General features: G+C 39.2%; 1 protein-coding gene across 4 annotated transcripts in view; it reads left to right on the top strand.

Moving 5' to 3' along the window:
* Positions 1 to 17,668, top strand: part of CPB2 (carboxypeptidase B2) — a 58,820-nt gene that overhangs the window by 28,633 nt on the left and 12,519 nt on the right. For 3 of the 4 annotated variants that reach the window (XR_011259343.1, XM_069601292.1, XM_069601293.1), the window contains 3 exons: positions 2,073 to 2,177; positions 10,019 to 10,129; positions 13,073 to 13,166. Coding sequence is in view for 3 of the 4 variants with exons in the window: in XM_069601292.1 (XP_069457393.1) it covers positions 2,073 to 2,177; positions 10,019 to 10,129; positions 13,073 to 13,166 (310 nt within the window). In the remaining variant the exon portion in view is untranslated. The remainder of the gene's footprint in view (positions 1 to 2,072; positions 2,178 to 10,018; positions 10,130 to 13,072; positions 13,167 to 17,668) is intronic. The other variant, XM_069601294.1, reaches the window with a different exon arrangement.

The following is a 17,668-nucleotide window of genomic DNA, read 5'->3' as shown; positions in this document are numbered from 1 at the left end:
TCCAGTGGTGCTTGGTATTCCTTGGATTTTTTTTTTGGAATTCTGGAAATATGTGTATTACAAATGATCCTCAACTTTAATATCCAGATCTTTAGTGGTTGGTGGTTACCTTTAAATTGCTTTCCTTTGTTACTACAGTGTTGATCTAAGAGTAGTAACCTCAGTTTTAGAATCAACTCTGTGACATGGATAAGCCATTTAACCTTTCTGCCCGCCTTCATAAAATGAGGAGAGTGGACTGGATTATCTTTCAAATCATCTTTTGTTTATACCACCACAACCACCACTGTCAGCACCACCACTGACTGACTGACTTCAGCCAAAAAAAGGAAAGGGATCTGTTTTGAATAAACATTGACATTAATATAATTTTTAGAACCAAAGGAGTTGAACAACAGGAACTAGGAAAGAATAGGAACCAGAGCAATGCTGGGATTCTTGGCAGTAGGGCTGATATGATGGTTTCTGCTTCAGTAACCATCTGTTTGGTTATTTATTCTCAGTTGAACAAACTGGCCTTAGCAAAGTCAGTGAATCGGGCCACAGGAAGAATATTGGGAACCATGAAACCAAACTGATTCCTGCCTGTTCATTTCTAATTCTGCAGTTCTGTTGTTGTTTTTAAAACCACTCTTTCTCCTAAAAAAAAAAAAAAAATTTTTTTAAAGAAGATCTGCAAAAATTTAATCATTGGAGAAATACATTTAATTTAATAAAATTTCATTCACACATAGTTTCCTCATATGTTCTAAACTGTGATAGGTGAGGCTCTTTGATTGTTCAAAGATAAGATTTGGAGTCAGGATTTCTGGGTTTTAATCTGTTCTGACAAGAGCTTGCAGTACAAACTCAAGTCAGACCCTAGGCTTCACTGAGTTCTCTTGGCAGCTGAGTTAGTCTACTAGGCTGGATCCATGTAATCATGGCATACCCACCTATGACATTTACTTTTTGCCCTGTTGTATGTACTCTTTGGAACTTGTGTTTCTGGGACCTGATATACATGTTGGAAAACCATGCTTCCTGCAAGCTTTAGTCCCAGTCTCAATCAAGGATGTGCACATCATGTGAGTCCCTAGGGTTCCTCAGTGTCAGAATGGGTACCAGGAGAATTTGCTCAGCACAGTTAAACAGAAGGTCGAATAAAGCAACTAGTCAAAACAACTCAGGATTTTCTTTTAAGTTGAGGAGATTAAATCAGTTGGGAAATTCTCTTTGTACAATTCGATCTTTTGTGGCCAAAGCTTTCCACACTTGCCTTTTTGTTGGACATCAGTAACTTCAGATTTGTTAAGAAGAAAACTCTCTGAGTGGTATAGATGGCAATTTAAAAATGGAACCTTCTCTTTTTCTTGCTTTGGAATTCCAACCCCATATATCTCTTTGAGTTTGCAACACTCTTCTCCCTTCCCTCCATATTCTAAAGTTGTATAATATTTAAAAGTAGATGAATGATGATTCATTTTATATAGAGGTGTTTGTGAGAATTCTTCTAAAGTCATCAAAGGCTATCATTGAAGACAAGTTGGTAGTTCTTATTCCAGAAAGTTGGCAGCTTACGCTAGTACCCTAGATGGTAAATCAGAATAAGGTCTCCATCCCCAGATCTGTTGATAATAAATTGATGTCAAGTTAGATGCGTGTTTATTTTTGTGTGAAATAAGGAAATGATCTACACATTAAATAAAAGTGTGCCCCCTGGGAAAATGGTGAGGGAGTCCAACATTGTCTTGGGCACCACTAAGTTCCCTCTCCCAAGCCTTTCTTTGTGCCCACTTCCCACAGAAAGCTGCCCACCCAGCACATGCTCCTTTCATTCCAACTGGAGTGTGAAGATATGGCCTGAAGCACGAGTTCTCTGGTCTCTACTTCTGCAACTTCTCATGTAGCTTTGGTATCATCAGGTATTTGTTTAGGAATAAAAAGAATTTTAAATCAAGAATTCTCCAAGGAATGAAGAGAACAGGGCGTATTTCATAGATTTGCTAAAAGGATGAACTCGAAGCCCGATTATTCGGGAAGTTATTATCCTGAAGCTTCTTCTTAATTGTTTTTTGGTTTTCTCTGAGCAGGTTTCTAAAAAAGAACAAAGGGCCAAACATGCCATGTGGATTGACTGTGGAATCCATGCCAGAGAGTGGATCTCTCCTGCTTTCTGCTTGTGGTTTGTAGGCTCTGTAAGTATCCACATGCTCTTAAAGCCCAGACCTGTGGCCTAAGGATGTGGCCTGAGACCACGTGCAGTAGAGTCAACTGGCCTGTTGATTAGATGCGTTTTCCTAGGTCACCTCCTAGAATTCTCACCTTGAAATCTCTGGGGTTGAGACTTGGGAATCTACAATTATCTCATGCTTGCTAGGTGACTTTCTTGCATATTGAGAACCATGAATTTAAGCATTTAAATTACCCTAAAGATTATCTGCCTTACCTTTTCTACATTTCCAGCTGGTACTAAACCCTGGCTTCCCCAGTGGCTCAGATGGTAAAGGATCTGCCTGAAATGTGAGAGACTGGGTTTGATCCCTGGGTTGGGAAGGCCCCCTGGAGAAGGGCATGGCAACCCACTCCAGTATTCTTGCCTGGAGAATCCTCATGGACAGTGGAGCCTGGTGAGTTACCATCCATGGGGTCACAAAGAGTTGGACACGACTGAGTGACTAAGCATGCAAACACTGGAGGGCTTCCCTGGTGGCTAATATGGTAAAAGAATCTGCCTGTAATGCAGGAGGCCTGGGTTTGATCCCTCGGTTGAGAAGATCACCTGGAGAAGAGAATGTGTACCCACTTCTGTATTCTTGCCCAAAGAATTCCATGGACAGAGGAACCTGGAAGGCTGCAGTCCATGGGATTGCAAAGAGTTGGACATGACTGAGCAACTGAGCACACACACCTGCAGTTGTAATACATTTACTAACTAAAAGAAAGAACTGAAGCAATTGAGTCCAATTAATTTTTTTCTGTTGCTTTGAATTATCCAGATATCTTTTGTCATATTCTGCTCTTAGAAACTGAACATAAAGTACCCCATTACAGAACAGATTATATTTTTTTCCATATATAGTAGTAGGTACTTTTGTCCCTAAAGAAGGCCTTGTCATCAAAAAAATCCATGTATGGAACAAAAAGTATGTCATAATGGTAAAAATTATAATGACTGTAAATCTATATAACAGACAAAAACAGTAAAAGTCACTTTTCTGTTCCCTATAACTGTATTTTTTTGGCCCACTTAATCAGTGCTCAACATCCACTTCCTGCATTGGAAATTTAAATTAATGCTGCAGGTTTAGACTGAAATACAACTCTGGGGTCCAAAGAGGACTTAAACAGTACCTACTATTGGGTTAAATAGGTTCTTACCATTGGATAAGGTCTAAATTATTCATCCACACACTGGGGCTTGGATAGCTCTTTGTTGTATTTTTAATGGTCATGAGCACGATAGCTTATTTCAGAATCTTCCATTCAAAATGTCTTATATGCTTTTATGTACAGATTTATTCTCTGTCGAATGGTTATTGGTTAACTTGTTGGCAGGCATTGTTATTCTTGTCTAGGATTATAAGAAAGACAAAGCTTCAGTGTCCCCCGGGCAAAGAGAGCTGAGTGATCATCTGTCACGGGATGGGAATTAGTCAAGCCTTTATCTCCTGCCCCCTAATTGCTCACTCACTCTTGTTCTCTCTCCTCTGCCGCCCTTGCTCCTCATTTTTCTTCTTGTTTTTTGCTTTTTTAACTGCAAGACAGTGGTTTCAGTTATATTACTTATCTTTCTGGTGAATCATTCTATCAGCGAACATTTGTGTGTTGTCTTTGTGTGTCAGACATTATTTCTGTAGCGATCATCCTCACTGAGTGATTCATTCACTAGATATAGAACCATAACTGTAGATATATTTAAAGATTACTGTGAAAACTCATCAGAAAACATATGCTTGGAGAGCCCCGTGATACACAGATTAAATTCATAGTAAAGAGTTAGATTCATGAACATGTTCAACTTGGTTGAAAATGTTATTTTAAAAAATCGTGTCTTTCAACACAGTTAAAATACACCAAGTCAGAATTTTAAGGCTTATAGAGAGAGGTTACATGACTTCAGGATCATGATTAAATATCTAGATGGCATACTTTTGAAGTATAAATAACTGGATAAATGACAGATATGAAAATATTTTTATAAGTAGCAACATCATTCACAAAGTTAATTAAGAATATTGATTTCGCCCTGTTAGCTCAGACGGTAAAGCATCTGCCCACAATGCTGGGTTCAATCCCTGGGTCAGGAAGATCCCCTGGAGAAGGAAATGGCAACCCACTCCAGTACTCTTGCCTGGAAAATTCCATGGATGGAGGAGCTTGGTAGGCTACAGTCCATGGGACTGCAAAGATTCAGACACGACTGAGCAACTTCATTGGTTCACTATCCCTCCCTGTTTTATATTTTATTTATTTTAGGTAGGTTTTTTTCAGCGAAATATATGACTTTAACCATTTGGTTTTTATTTATTTAAAAATATTCTGATTATGTATTTATTTGGCTGTGTTGGGTCTTAGTTGCTGCACTTGGGATCTTTAGTTTTGGTGTGCAGGGTTTTTTATTTTTTTCTTTTCAGTTGTGGCAGGTCAACTCTTAGTTGCAGCATGTGGAATCTAGTTTTCTAGCCAGGGATCGAACCTGGGCCCCCTGCATTACAAGTGTAGAGTCTCGGTTGGTAGACAACCAGGGAAGCCCCTCCAACCACTTTCTTTTATTGAAGCATAGTTGATTTACAATGTTGTGTGAGTTTCAGGTGCACAGAAAAGTGAATCAGTTTTATATGCATTTTTTTCAGATTATTTTCCCTTATAGATTATTAGAAAATATTGAGTATAGTTTCCTGTACTATACAGTAAATCTTTGTTATCTATTTTATATATAGTAGTGTGTATATGTTCAGAGAAGGCAATGATACTCCCCTCCAGTACTCTTGCCCGGAAAATCCCATGGACGGAGTATCCTGGAAGGCTGAAGCCCATGGTGTCACTAAGAGTCAGACACGGCTGAGTGACTTCACTTTCACTTTTCAGTTCCATGCATTGGAGAAGGAAATGGCAACCCACTCCAGTGTTCTTGCCTGGAGAATCCCAGGGACGGAGGAGCCTGGTGGGCTGCCAACTATGGGGTAGCACAGAGTCGGACACGACTGAAGCGGCTTAGCAGCAGCAGCAGCAGCAGTGTGTATATGTTAATCCCAAACTGCTAATTTGTTCTTCCCCAACTTCCCCTTTGGTAACCATTAGTTTATTTTCTATGTCTATGTATATAACCCTACCCTTAATCCCCACATGCCTGAAGGAAACACAGGTTGCCCCATTACCAAGTTCCCTTGGCCAATCAGAAAAATACCCCAGGTCCTGAGGATCCAGATTAGTTACCTGACTAATCCATTCAGGTCATCCTTCCATTGGGGCCCACATCTCCACTTACAGGCATTAAGAAGTCTCCTTATTGCAGTTTCTCTCTACTCTCCCTTTCCTAATCCTCTCCCCTGAGGTACTAGTTTCATTCTGCTGTTGCTCCACAGATTGTCACCAATTCCCACTTGCTCTGGACTGTCATCTTCTTTAATCGAAGACCTGAAGAGGCTCACCATCAGTCCAGGTGGTGCCTTTGTGCAGAATCAAAAGGGGGCATGCATTACTGAAACAATCACCTCCCCATATGCCAAAAAAAAAAAAAAAAGAATCTGGACTCCTATCTCACACCATATGCAAATATTGACTAAAAGTGGGTCAGACACCTAAGTTTAAAAGCTACAATTACAAAAATCTTAGAAGAAAACTTAGAAATAGTGAATCTTTGTGATTTTGGATTAGGCAACAAACTACTAGATCTGACACCAAGAGCATAGCAACCAAAGAAAAAAGAGATAAATGAGACTCTATCAAAATTTGGGAGAATGGCATAAAAACCTTTCTGCTTTTCAAAGGACACTATCAAGAATGCTAAAAGACAACTCATGGAATGGGAGAAGATCTTTGCAAATTACAAATGATGAGGGACTCATATCCAAAATATATAAATAACCTTAACAAATAAACAATGCAAAGATAAATCTAGTTTTTAAATGGGCAAAATATCTGAAAAGACAATTCTCAGAGAAGATATACAAATAGTCAATAAGCATATGAAAAGATGCTCAACAGCATTAGTCATTAGGGAAATGTGAGTCAAAAGCACAAAGAGATACCACTTCATACCCAGTGAAGTGAAGTGAAGTCAAAGTCGCTCAGCCATGTCCAACTCTTTGCAACTTCATGGACTATACAGTCCATGGAATTCTCCAGAATAATGGAGTGTGTAGCTGTTCCCTTCTCCAGGGGATCTTCCCAAGCCAGGGATTGAACCCAGGCCTCCTGCATTGCAGACGGATTCTTTACCAGCTGAGCCACAAGGGAAGCCGTCCTACCCAACAGGATGGCAAAATTTTTTAAATAGCAAATAACAAATATTGCTAAGAGTATGGAAAAACTGGAACTCTCATCCATTGCTGTTGGGATCATAAAATGGGGCAACCATGTTAGAAAACAGTTTGACAGTTCCTCAAAAGTTTGAGCGTAGAGGTACCATTTGACCCAGCAATTCTGCTCAGGTATACAGCCAAGAGATTTGAACACATATGTTTACAAATATTCATAGCAACACTATTCGTAAGTCCCAAACTAGAAACAGGGACTTCCCTGGCAGTCCAGTGCTTAAGACTCCATGTTTTTAAAGCAGGGGGCACCATTCAGTCCCTGGTTGGGGAAATAAGGTCCCATATGCTGCACGCTGCAGCCAAAACATTGAAAAAAAAAGTGGAAACAATCCAAATGTCCATCAGCTTATGAGCAGACAAATACAATGTGGCATATCCTTATAATGGAATACCATTCAGCAATGAGAAGGAATGAAGTACTGATTCAGCCTATAACATGGATGAATCTTGAAAACATTTTGCTAAGAAATAGAAGTCAGACAGAAAAAGCCATATATTTTATTATTCCACTTACATGAAATGTCTAGAATGGGCAAATGTACAGAGACAGAAAGTTGATTAATGGTTGCCAGAGGCTGGGGGAAGAGAGGGGAGAAAGGGGTAACTCCTAAAGGGAGTTTTTGGTGTTGATGGGGATTGTGAGAGCTGGACCCTAAAGAAGGCAGAATGCCAAAGAATTGATGATTTCGAACTGTGGTACTGGAGAAGACTCCTGAAAGTCCCTCGGACAGCAAGGAGATCAAACCAGTCAATCTTAAGGGAGATTAACCCTGAATATTCACTGAAAGGACTGATGCTGAAGCTGAAGTTCCAATATTTTGGTCATCTGATGTGGACAGACGACTCACTGGAAAAATCCCTAATGCTGGGAAAGATTGAGGGCAGAAGGAGAAGAGGGCATCAGAGGATGAGACGGCTGGACAGCATCACTGATGTAATGATCATGAACTTGGACAAACTCTGGTAGATAGTGAGGGACAGGGAGGTCTGGCGTGCTGCTGTCCACAGGGTCACAGAGTCGGACACAACTGGGTGACCGAACAACAGCAACATTGATGGGGGTGGTGATGAAAATATCGTATAATTGGACAGAGGTGATGGTTGCTTAATTCTGTGAAATATAAAACCCACTGAACTGTGCACTTTAAAATGCTGAATTTTCTGGTATATGAATAATATCTCAATAAATTATTTAAAAAAAAATAGGTCCCTTTCCTCTGGGATTCTAGCTGCAGCCTCACATGAGGGTAGGGCTTGACACACAGAGTAGAGGCTGTATTTCAGCTCTCACTCACCCCTTCTGTTTGGAGCCCTGCTTATTAAATGAATTTCCGGGCTAATATTTGATCTTCTCTCAGAGACTAACTTTTTGCTGGAAGACTTCCATCCAACCATTGCTAAAGTTGGAAGGAAATAAGGAGAGTGAAAAAGACAAAGAAACTGACCAGGAGATACCTATTAAAAGTCCAGCAACCACTGTAGAAATAAAAATGATACTTTCTCATTTTAAAGAAAATAAGATCTCCTAATTTTTTTCTGATAATGAATGCTACATTATTATTGAAAAAAATGACTCTAACATAAATTTACGTATTTGTAGCATAAAAATGATTTCACTAGTTGCTCAACTACTTAAAATATTGCTTCTTTCATTCTATAAAACTGGTTGCTTTTCATGAAGCTTTTCTTTCTGACCTATAGTGGGTCAAAAATTAACTTGTACTTTTTCTTTCCTTTCTCCCATATTTAGTAAGTGGTTACCTATGGCAAATAATTTAAATTTGACTATTATGGTTGTCCTAGGGAGATAAGGATATAGGATTTTAAATATTTAAAGAAAAAATAGTAATGTTTACCTGTAGCAAAGGTAAGATTTAGAAGACATTTTTCTTGGATATTAGCCCCTTATTGATCATATCATTTGCAAATATTTTCTCCTATTCAGTAGACTGTTTTCTCGTTTTGTTGATGGTTTCCTTTGCGGGTATATGTGAACCTGTATTATACACCTGTTAACTTATATAAAATTGTACAGCAACTATACTTCAATTTTTTTAAGAGACATTTTTATTCTACCAATAATGAAAAATGTTTCTTAACAAAGTCTTTTGAGTAACGTTTAAATCAGCAAAAGATTGTGAACTAATCCACGAATTTAAATGCAGCAGTGTTACCACAAATGAAGAATTGATGCCAAAGCTTTGTTGTTGTTTAGTCACTAAGTTGTGTTCGACTCTTTCGCTACCCCATGGACTGTAACCCACCAGGCTCCTCTGTCCATGGGATTTCCCAGGCAAGAATACTGAAGTGGGCTGCCATATCCTTCTCCAGGGGATCTTCTCAGCCCAGTGATCTAACCTGCGGCTCCTGCGGCTCCTGCATTAGCCAGGCAGGTCCTTTACCTCTAAGTCACCAGATGAAATCATTTAACTACCTGAAATCTGTCTTTGTGGTTCTTCTGCATCTATGTTTGGTCATTTTGGGGTTAGCTTCTTAGTCACTGGAATGTGGACGTCCTTGGATCATGTGAAATTTGCGACCCTAGCTGGGTATGAATCTAAAGCTCAGAAGAGCAGGGTCAGATGATGTCTGATAGGAAACTCGTAGTCAGTACCTAGGAAAAGCTACCTCTGGCTTTAAAGCCAAATGACTGAATGCTTGGGAAATACACTCAATGCTAGCAAAAATTTAGCTCACAACTTATAAGACAATGCAGAAAATATTATCTAGACATGTCTGGGAATGAGACAAGGTTAGTTTAAGTGGTGACTGATGCAGATTACTATAAAAAGAGTGGAAATATATCTAGGTTTTGTTTCCTTAAATCTTTGTGGTGGGCTTTATGTATTAATAAATAATTCTTCTGTTTCTTGAAGGAAGTTTTAGAAAACATATAGTTCTGTCTTCTGACTCCATGAAATAGGAAGACCAGTTGTCCCATGTCCAGGACATTTACCATCACTTGTCAGCATAGTACTCTAAGTCTAGACTTTTCAAGGAATTAATACTCTTCCTGAAAGTTAAATCTGCAAATTTAAATATCAAAATTAAAAAAAAACAAACCATAGACCAAGTTTAGTGGATGTTAGCTAGATGGGTATTAACTAGACTTACTGCGGTGATTCCTTCACTATATATACAAATATTGAATCATTAGGTAATATACTTGAACCTAATATAGTTGACCCTTGAACAATGCAGTGGTTAGGCGTACCCACCCTCCATACACTCAGAAATCCACGCGTAAGTTTATATGTGTTTATAAGTAGACCCTCCAGCTGTGCACAGTTCTGCATCTGTGGGTTCAATGAACTGCAGATTATGTAGTTCTCTAGTACTTAATATTGAAAAAAATGTCTACAAGTGGACCCACACAGTTCAAACCTGTGTTGTTCCAAGATTATGTGTCAATTATATTTCAATTAAAAAAAAGAAACAGGCTAAGTTTAGAAGGAGATAAAAGATACATTATCAAATATACCTGGTTTAATCCGCAGGTAACTTATTACTATGGGAAAGAAAAGATGCACACCAATCTTCTGAAGAACATGGATTTCTATATAATGCCAGTGGTTAATGTGGATGGTTATGACTACACATGGAAAAAGGTAAGTGAAGGCAAAGAAAACAAAATACACTCCTTTAGAGCATATGGGATACACAGACAGAATTACTCATAGAATCCTGGATCCCAGCATAATGGTTTTATTATGAAAAAAATTTTGTTTAATTCATTATGGGAAAGTTCAAACATATATGAGTGGAAATAAATGTATGGTAAACTCCGATGTACTTATCACATAGCATTTCATGGCCAATCTTTTTCACCTGTATCCCCAACTCCCTTCTATCTTGCTGCTGCTGCTGCTAAGTTGCTTCAGTTGTGTCTGACTCTGTGCGACCCCATAGACGGCAGCCCACCTGGCTCTCCCGTCCCTGGGATTCTCCAGGCAAGAATAGTGGAGTGGGTTGCCGTTTCCTTCTCCAATATGTGAAAGTGAAAGTGAAGTCATGTCCAACTCCGAGCGATCCCGTGGACTGCAGCCTACCAGGCTCCTCCATCCATGGGACCTTCCCGGAAAGAGTACTGGAGTGGGTTGCCATTGCCTTCTCCCCCTTCTATCTTACCCATATCCTTTTGAAGCAAATCTCAGATACCATATCATTTCATCAATGAATATTTCAGGATGCATCTAACTGAAGTTTTAAAAAATAGAAATACAATTATACCTAAAAATGAACAATAATTATTTACTATCACAAAATTTCTAATCAGTATTTAAATTTCCGATCATACCACAGCTTTTTAAAAATGTTCATTTCTTTGGTTAAGGATCCAAATGGGGTTTATATATTGTGATTGCTTTATAGCCTTTATTTTTATTTTAATCCATAGATTCTCTCCCCATATCTCTTTTTCTCTATTTCCCTGCAATTTATTTCACTGAAGAAGAGAGTTTCCTGCCTGGATTTACTCATTGTGTCGCCATGTTGTAGTTTAACACGTTCCTTTGTCCTCTGTGTTTTCTGAAACTTGATATTTGAATTCTGGAAGATTAAGACGATGCAGGTTTGGCTTTTTTGGCAAGACTACTTCATTGTGATGGGGTGTTTTCCCAGCAAGAGTGGCGCAGGCCTGGTTTTACCTCTTTTTTGATGTTAGCCACCTTGATAAACGGTGCCCCCATCTGTTCATTCTTACTAGGAGTTGTTTGGATGGTATTTTGATTTATAAAAATCATGAATTGCAAGAATTAGAATGGTATTCTAACAGAATGTGCATCAGAACAGAATTGCACGCTAACCAATATGCAAATTTAATCCTAGTATCCTTTAACTCAATCATGAACACATATATAGGAGTGTCTTGTTCAGTCTTATCTACACTGGAAACCGTTTTAATCCAACAGCATCATGATTCACGTAAAATTACTCAAGCAATATGAAGTACGGTCCTTTCTAATTTAATGAGGAGCACATAAAAACTCTGGCCTGTACACTTCTGCAAACTCCTTGCTTGAGTTTATTCACAGGTGTGTATGTGTGCAAGTGCAAGCATATAAAAACTTCAATTTTCTGACTTGTTAATGCTGGTTGAAATAAATTAACTCTTGTGTTAAAAAAAAAAGAAAAAGACTGTATTGTAAAGTAACTAAACTCTAATAATAATTTTTAATTAAATTTTTTAAATTATAAAAACAGTCAAACATATATGAAACACATACTTGAATAGCACATTTAAACACTCAGGGGAATGGGCATAATTGCAGTGATTAGAAACATAAGGAATTATACAGGAAATATTTTATGTAGTGGTTAATTTAAGCAGAAGAGATGGGAATGGTGAAGGAGATTGATGGAAAAGTCATCTCCGGGAAGATGAATACTGTGAACAAAAGTTTTTAGGGGGTAATGAGCAAACCCTGAACTAAGTAAATGGGAAATACCTTGTACAGTATCTAACATAAAATTGGAGTTCAATAAATGGTCACATTTATAGATTGCTATTACAATAAATTTATGCCTTCACTGGACTCCCAGTGGAGTTCAGCCACACTTTAGTTAGTCTTGCTCTGCAACCGTCTTTTGTATCTTAACTCTGCCAACTAACTCCTGAAGTATGAGAACCCAATTTCCTCAGAGCAATTGTTGCCAGAATCACAGGACTGGGGTTGGAAACAGACTGGGAGGCTGGGCAGAAGGGTTGGTGGAATAGGGAAGAGGGTGCCATGCCATCCCAACCCAGAACTCAAACAAAGTCTATGCAACTGCTTACAAGATTAAATTCCCAGATTACCCCAAGAACCCAATGGGGTATTTTTGCTTTACATTTAGAAACCAGAATTGAATCACTACGATCACAGGCACCATCAAACTAGAGGTATTTTCACAGCTCTGCTTCCTGTGGTTTTAAGTGAATGTTGAATTCAATCGAAAGAGAGCACCGAAACTCATGATTCAACAACCTTGTATTATCATCATCAAACTTGCTAAAAGACTTGATCTTAATCGTTTTCACCACAAAAAAGAGAGAATTAATGTGACGGGTTAGAAGTGCTAATTATCCCAATAGTGGTAATCATAATATGTAACTGAATCAAATGAACATGTTGAACGTCTTTAATCTATACGATGTTGTATGTCAAATACATTTCAATTGAAAAAAAGAAATGCGTGACTCATAGTTTTGAGTTAAAACATCAAGTTATTTTACTTTTCTTAGAACGACAGAAGATAGAAAATGGCAATGCATAAAATTAAAGGAAACAAGACTTAACAAGATGGCCAGTAAGCAGCCTACAAAAACCAGCTGACGTTTTTTTTTTAATAATCATCAAATATCACCATTTCATTTGATTCAAGTTTGAGTGAACCCAATTAAGACCTGGATAGAACAGGGGCCATGCAAGAAATACTGTGAAGACAGTGACCAGGTGAAGAGACGGGGTTAAAGGAAAGAAACACAACACCGCCCACTTTGCCATTAAATGTGGCGTCTTTCCTAAACCACAAACATGGATGCTCCGGTAATCTGTGTTTTGTTTATTTAGGATCGAATGTGGAGAAAGAATCGTTCTTTACATGAAAAAAATGCTTGCATCGGAACAGACCTGAACAGGAACTTTGCCTCCAAACACTGGTGCGGTAGGTTGTTTGCTTAATTTCTAGCAACGTCTCTCCATTTAAAAGGCGGTATTCCTAAAACCCCATTAATTCAAGCTAATTAGAGGGGAGGACTATCTGCATCGGAAATAATTGAAATAAGAAACTTTTTGCTTAAATGCAATGATGTGAAGGTTGGCGAAAATCAGCAGAACATCCTTACCTTGTCCTCCTTGTTTTAATAGCCACATCTTTAAAAGAAGGCAGTTGGACCAGTTCTGTAAGGTTCTTTCTAGCTTCAAAGTTCTAGAATTCTTTTTCTCTAGAATCATAAGGAATTGACCACTAAATCTCCTACTTTCATAAACCAATAGCATTCATTATGAGGATATCAAAGACAAGAGTTGGATGGGTACCTCTCGTTTTCAATTGTTTAGGAAAATATTTACTTCTATAGCGTCACAAAACCTTTGTTTGTTTGTTTGGCTTGTGAAATCTTTGTTTTCCTGACCAGGACCAGGGAGCAGACCTGCGCCCCCTTGCAATGGAAGCGCAGAGTCCTAACATTTGGATGGCCAGGGAAGTCCCAAAACATTTTGCGTTCCCTGTTGCTGTTTGCCTTCTTTCTTTCGTGAATATCATAAAGACAAACTTGTATTCAGCACAGTAGGAATTCCTTGTTCCTAGATTCAAATGAGTTACGGTGCTCAGTGAACACTGACTTGGGCTTTCAGGAATGTTGTCTGCTCTCAGGGAGGTAGGTGTTAGTTCGGCCACCCTCCAAGGATATTTCGTAGTTGCTACATTTAGGAAACAACTACAAAGCTAAACGATGAGCTGGAGTCATCTATATTTTTGACAGTGGGAGCATGTGGCTCTATGAGGACAATACAGATGGAGCAAAGCTGTCGAGGCCATGGAAATATCCTCTTCTTCCCATTCCTTTACCGTACGCAGTCATAGCCGCATGGCCCTCTCTCTTTTCCTTCAGAAAAGAAGTGCTGCCTGCTAAGTTGCTTTAGTCTTGTCTGACTCAGCAACATCATGGACTGTAGCCCACCAGGCTCCCTCTCCATGGGATTCTCCAGGCAAGAATCCTGGAGTGGGTTGCCATTTCCTCTTCCAGGGGATCTTTCCTACTCAGGGATCGAACCCATGTCTTTTATGTCTCCTGCACTGGCAGGTGGGTTCTTTACCGCTAGTGCCACCTGGGAAGCCCAAGTGAAAACTCATAATTTCATCATTGTCGCAATGTATCGGGTTGGCCAAAAAGTTCATTCGAGTAAAGCTTAAGGACAAACCCGAATGAACTTTTTGGCCAACCTAATAGATACGAAAACTTCACAGTAGAGTACTTTTTTCTTGATTTCCTCTTCCCTCTTCAGTCAGAAACTCCATGAGGGTAGGGATGATTATCCATTACCTAGCTCAGTACCTGGCACGCAGAGCAGGTCTCAGAAAAGTTATTCAAATGAATCTGTGCATGAAGTAAGTTGTTCTAAGAAAGCCACAGACATAGTAAGAAAACACAGGAAATAATAGCTGATCCTGCCTCAGGCTCAAGGGAATCATTTAGTGGTTTCTTTGTAAAAGCCATCATTAAGATTGTCCAATAAAAGTGCCCACCGAAGCATAAAGACCCCCATGGGCAGTGATAACTGGGGAGGGAGTCAGAGAAGCAGCAGCTAATTATCAAAGGCCTCTGAATAAACAGAGCTGACAGTTGCTAAGTGGTGAGTAGTTTATATACTTCATCCCCTGGGTTTCATTATCTACACATCATTGGTGAAGAAACCCAGACTTGAAAAGGTTAAGTCCCTTGCTCAAGAGCACAGAGCTAGGAGGCGGCAGAGCTGAGATATAAAGCCAGGCTGCTTGGCTTCAAATTTGCTGAAATTCTTCTGAGTCTGACAATCACTCTTCAGATGTAAGTTCCTTTTTGAAACTTCTTTTATCTGCAAGGTTTTTTTTTTTTTTTTTTTACTACTCTGTTTACCTAATGTTTTTTATGGTAAAACTAATGTTACCTAATTTGAATAACCAAGTAGTCAAAATATCTTCTATCATTGTCATCAAAAAATATCTCAGACCCCTGATTAGGCCTGTGGTTGTATTACTATATGTCACAAGCGTTAAAAGCAGGAACAGAAGCAGCGATAATATATTATAGATAAGAGAGTTTTCCAAATAAAACAAAAAATAATAGTAAGGAAGACTTTTTTTTTTTTTTTTTTTGCTGAGTGCCCCAGTATCTCTTCAGTACTTTGTGAGCAAGACAGTGAGAAAAAATGAATTAAATTTTATCTCTTCTTTGCCCCTACAACTATTAATAGAATGTGCCTTTATAATACTGTGTAAAGAATCTGAAAGAGTACCTCACTTAGGAATAGGAAATGATAATATCAAGCCTATTTATTAATTAAAAATTTTTTAATTCTTTTTTATATTTAATTGAATTGCTTAACAGTATTGCGTTGGTTTCTGCCAAACAACAACATGAATCAGCCATAGGTACATATGTCTACTCCCTCTTGAAACTCCCTCCCACCTTTCTCCCCATCCCACCCCTCTAGGTTGTTACAAAGCCCTGTTGTGAGTTCCCATGGGCTATCTATTTCACATATGATAACGTAGGTTTCCAGGCTACTCTCTCCATACATCCCACCCTCTCCTTCCTCCTACCCCCAATCATGTCCTAAAGTCTGTTCTCTATATCTGTGTCTCCATCACTGTCCTGCAAAGCCTACTTACTCATTTTATGTTCATTTTACCTTTCCTCTGTATTAAAATTGTGTATATGTGTGTGTGTTTGTGTGGGAGCTGGAAATAGAGGTCAGTTCAGTCACTCAGTCATGTCCAACTCTTTGCAACCCCATGAATCGCAGCACACCAGGCCTCCCTGTCCATCACCAACTCCTGGAGTTCACTCAAACTCACATCCATCGAGTCAGTGATGCCATCCAGCCATCTCTGACATCCCCTTCTCCTCCTGCCCCCAATCCCTCCCAGCATCAGGGTCTTTTCCAATAAGTCAACTTTTCTCATGAGGTGGCCACAGTATTGGCGTTTCAACTTCAGCTTCAGTCCTTACAGTGAATACCCAGGACTTATCTCCTTTAGGATGGACTGGTTAGATCTCCTTGCTGTCCAAGGGACTCTCAAGAGTCTGCCACCCTTATGGCAGAAAGTGAAGAGGAACTAAAAAGCCTCTTGATGAAAGTGAAAGAGGAGAGTGAAAAAGTTGGCTTAAAGCTCAACATTCAGAAAACGAAGATCATGGCATCTGGTCCCATCACTTCATGGGAAATAGATGGGGGAACAGTGGAAACAGTGTCAGACTTTATTTTTGGGGGCTCCAAAATCACTGCAGATGGTGATTTCAGCCATGGAATTAAAAGATGCTTACTCCTTGGAAGGAAAGTTATAATCAACCTAGACAGCATATTAAAAAGTAAAGACATTACTTTGCCAACAAAAGTCCATCTAGTCAAGGCTATGGTTTTTCCTGTGGTCATGTATGGAGGTGAGAGTTGGACTGTGAAGAAAGCTGAGCACCGAAGAATTGATGCTTTTGAACCATGGTGTTGGAGAAGACTCTTGAGAGTCCCTTGGACAGCAAGGAGATCCAACCAGTCCACCCTAAAGGAGATCGGTCCTGGGTGTTCTTTGGAAGGAATGAGGCTGAAGCTGAAACTCCAGTACTTTGGCCACCTCATGTGAAGAGTTGACTCATTGGAAAAGACTCTGATGCTGGGAGGGATTGGGGGCAAGAGGAGAAGGAGACGACAGAGGATGAGATGGCTGGATGGCATCACTGACTTGATGGACGTGAATTTGAGTGAACTCCAGGAGTCAGTGATGGACAGGGAGGCCTGGTGTGCTGCGATTCATGGGGTCGCAAAGAGTCGGACATGACTGAGTGAATGAACTGAACTGAACTGAACTGGTCTCAAACTTCTTTTAACAACTCTACTCCTTTTCTGAAATGTTAAGTTAAACTACAAGGTTTTTGCAACTGTTGTGTGATGGAAAGTATTTCTTTTCCTAGAGACCATATGGCCTTTTTTCTAATCATAGTAAAACATATATAACATAAAAATTTTGCCACTTCAACCATTAAAACCTATAGTTCAGTGACTTTGAGTGCATTCCCGATCTTTTGCAACCATGACCAACATCTGTTCCCCAAATTTTTCATCATCCCAAACAGAAATTCTAAAACCATTAAGCAATAGTTTCTTGTTTACCACCCATAGGAGCCCCTGGTGGTTTCTAACTGACTTTTTGTCTCAATGAGGTTGCTATTCCAGGTATTTTTTGATCCCACATTTTATAGACCAAAGAATGATTGAACATAAAGGGACCTGGAAGACCAAGCACCTCTTGGTACAGATGAAGCATTTGGGCTGAGACAGATGAATTGGCTTGTCCATATTAACATCCCTATTTAAAGGCAAAACAAAATCTGAAACACAGATTGACTCTAGATGGCTCTTTCAAACAAAAGTTTGAAATCTCTAGAAAGACAGTCACAAAATGAGAAT

This window comes from Ovis canadensis, chromosome 10 (assembly GCF_042477335.2).
Source record: "Ovis canadensis isolate MfBH-ARS-UI-01 breed Bighorn chromosome 10, ARS-UI_OviCan_v2, whole genome shotgun sequence".
Classification (NCBI taxonomy): Eukaryota; Metazoa; Chordata; class Mammalia; order Artiodactyla; family Bovidae; genus Ovis; species Ovis canadensis.
The sequence above is the reverse complement of the archived record's forward strand: the minus strand, read 5'-3'. Positions and strand labels throughout refer to the sequence as shown.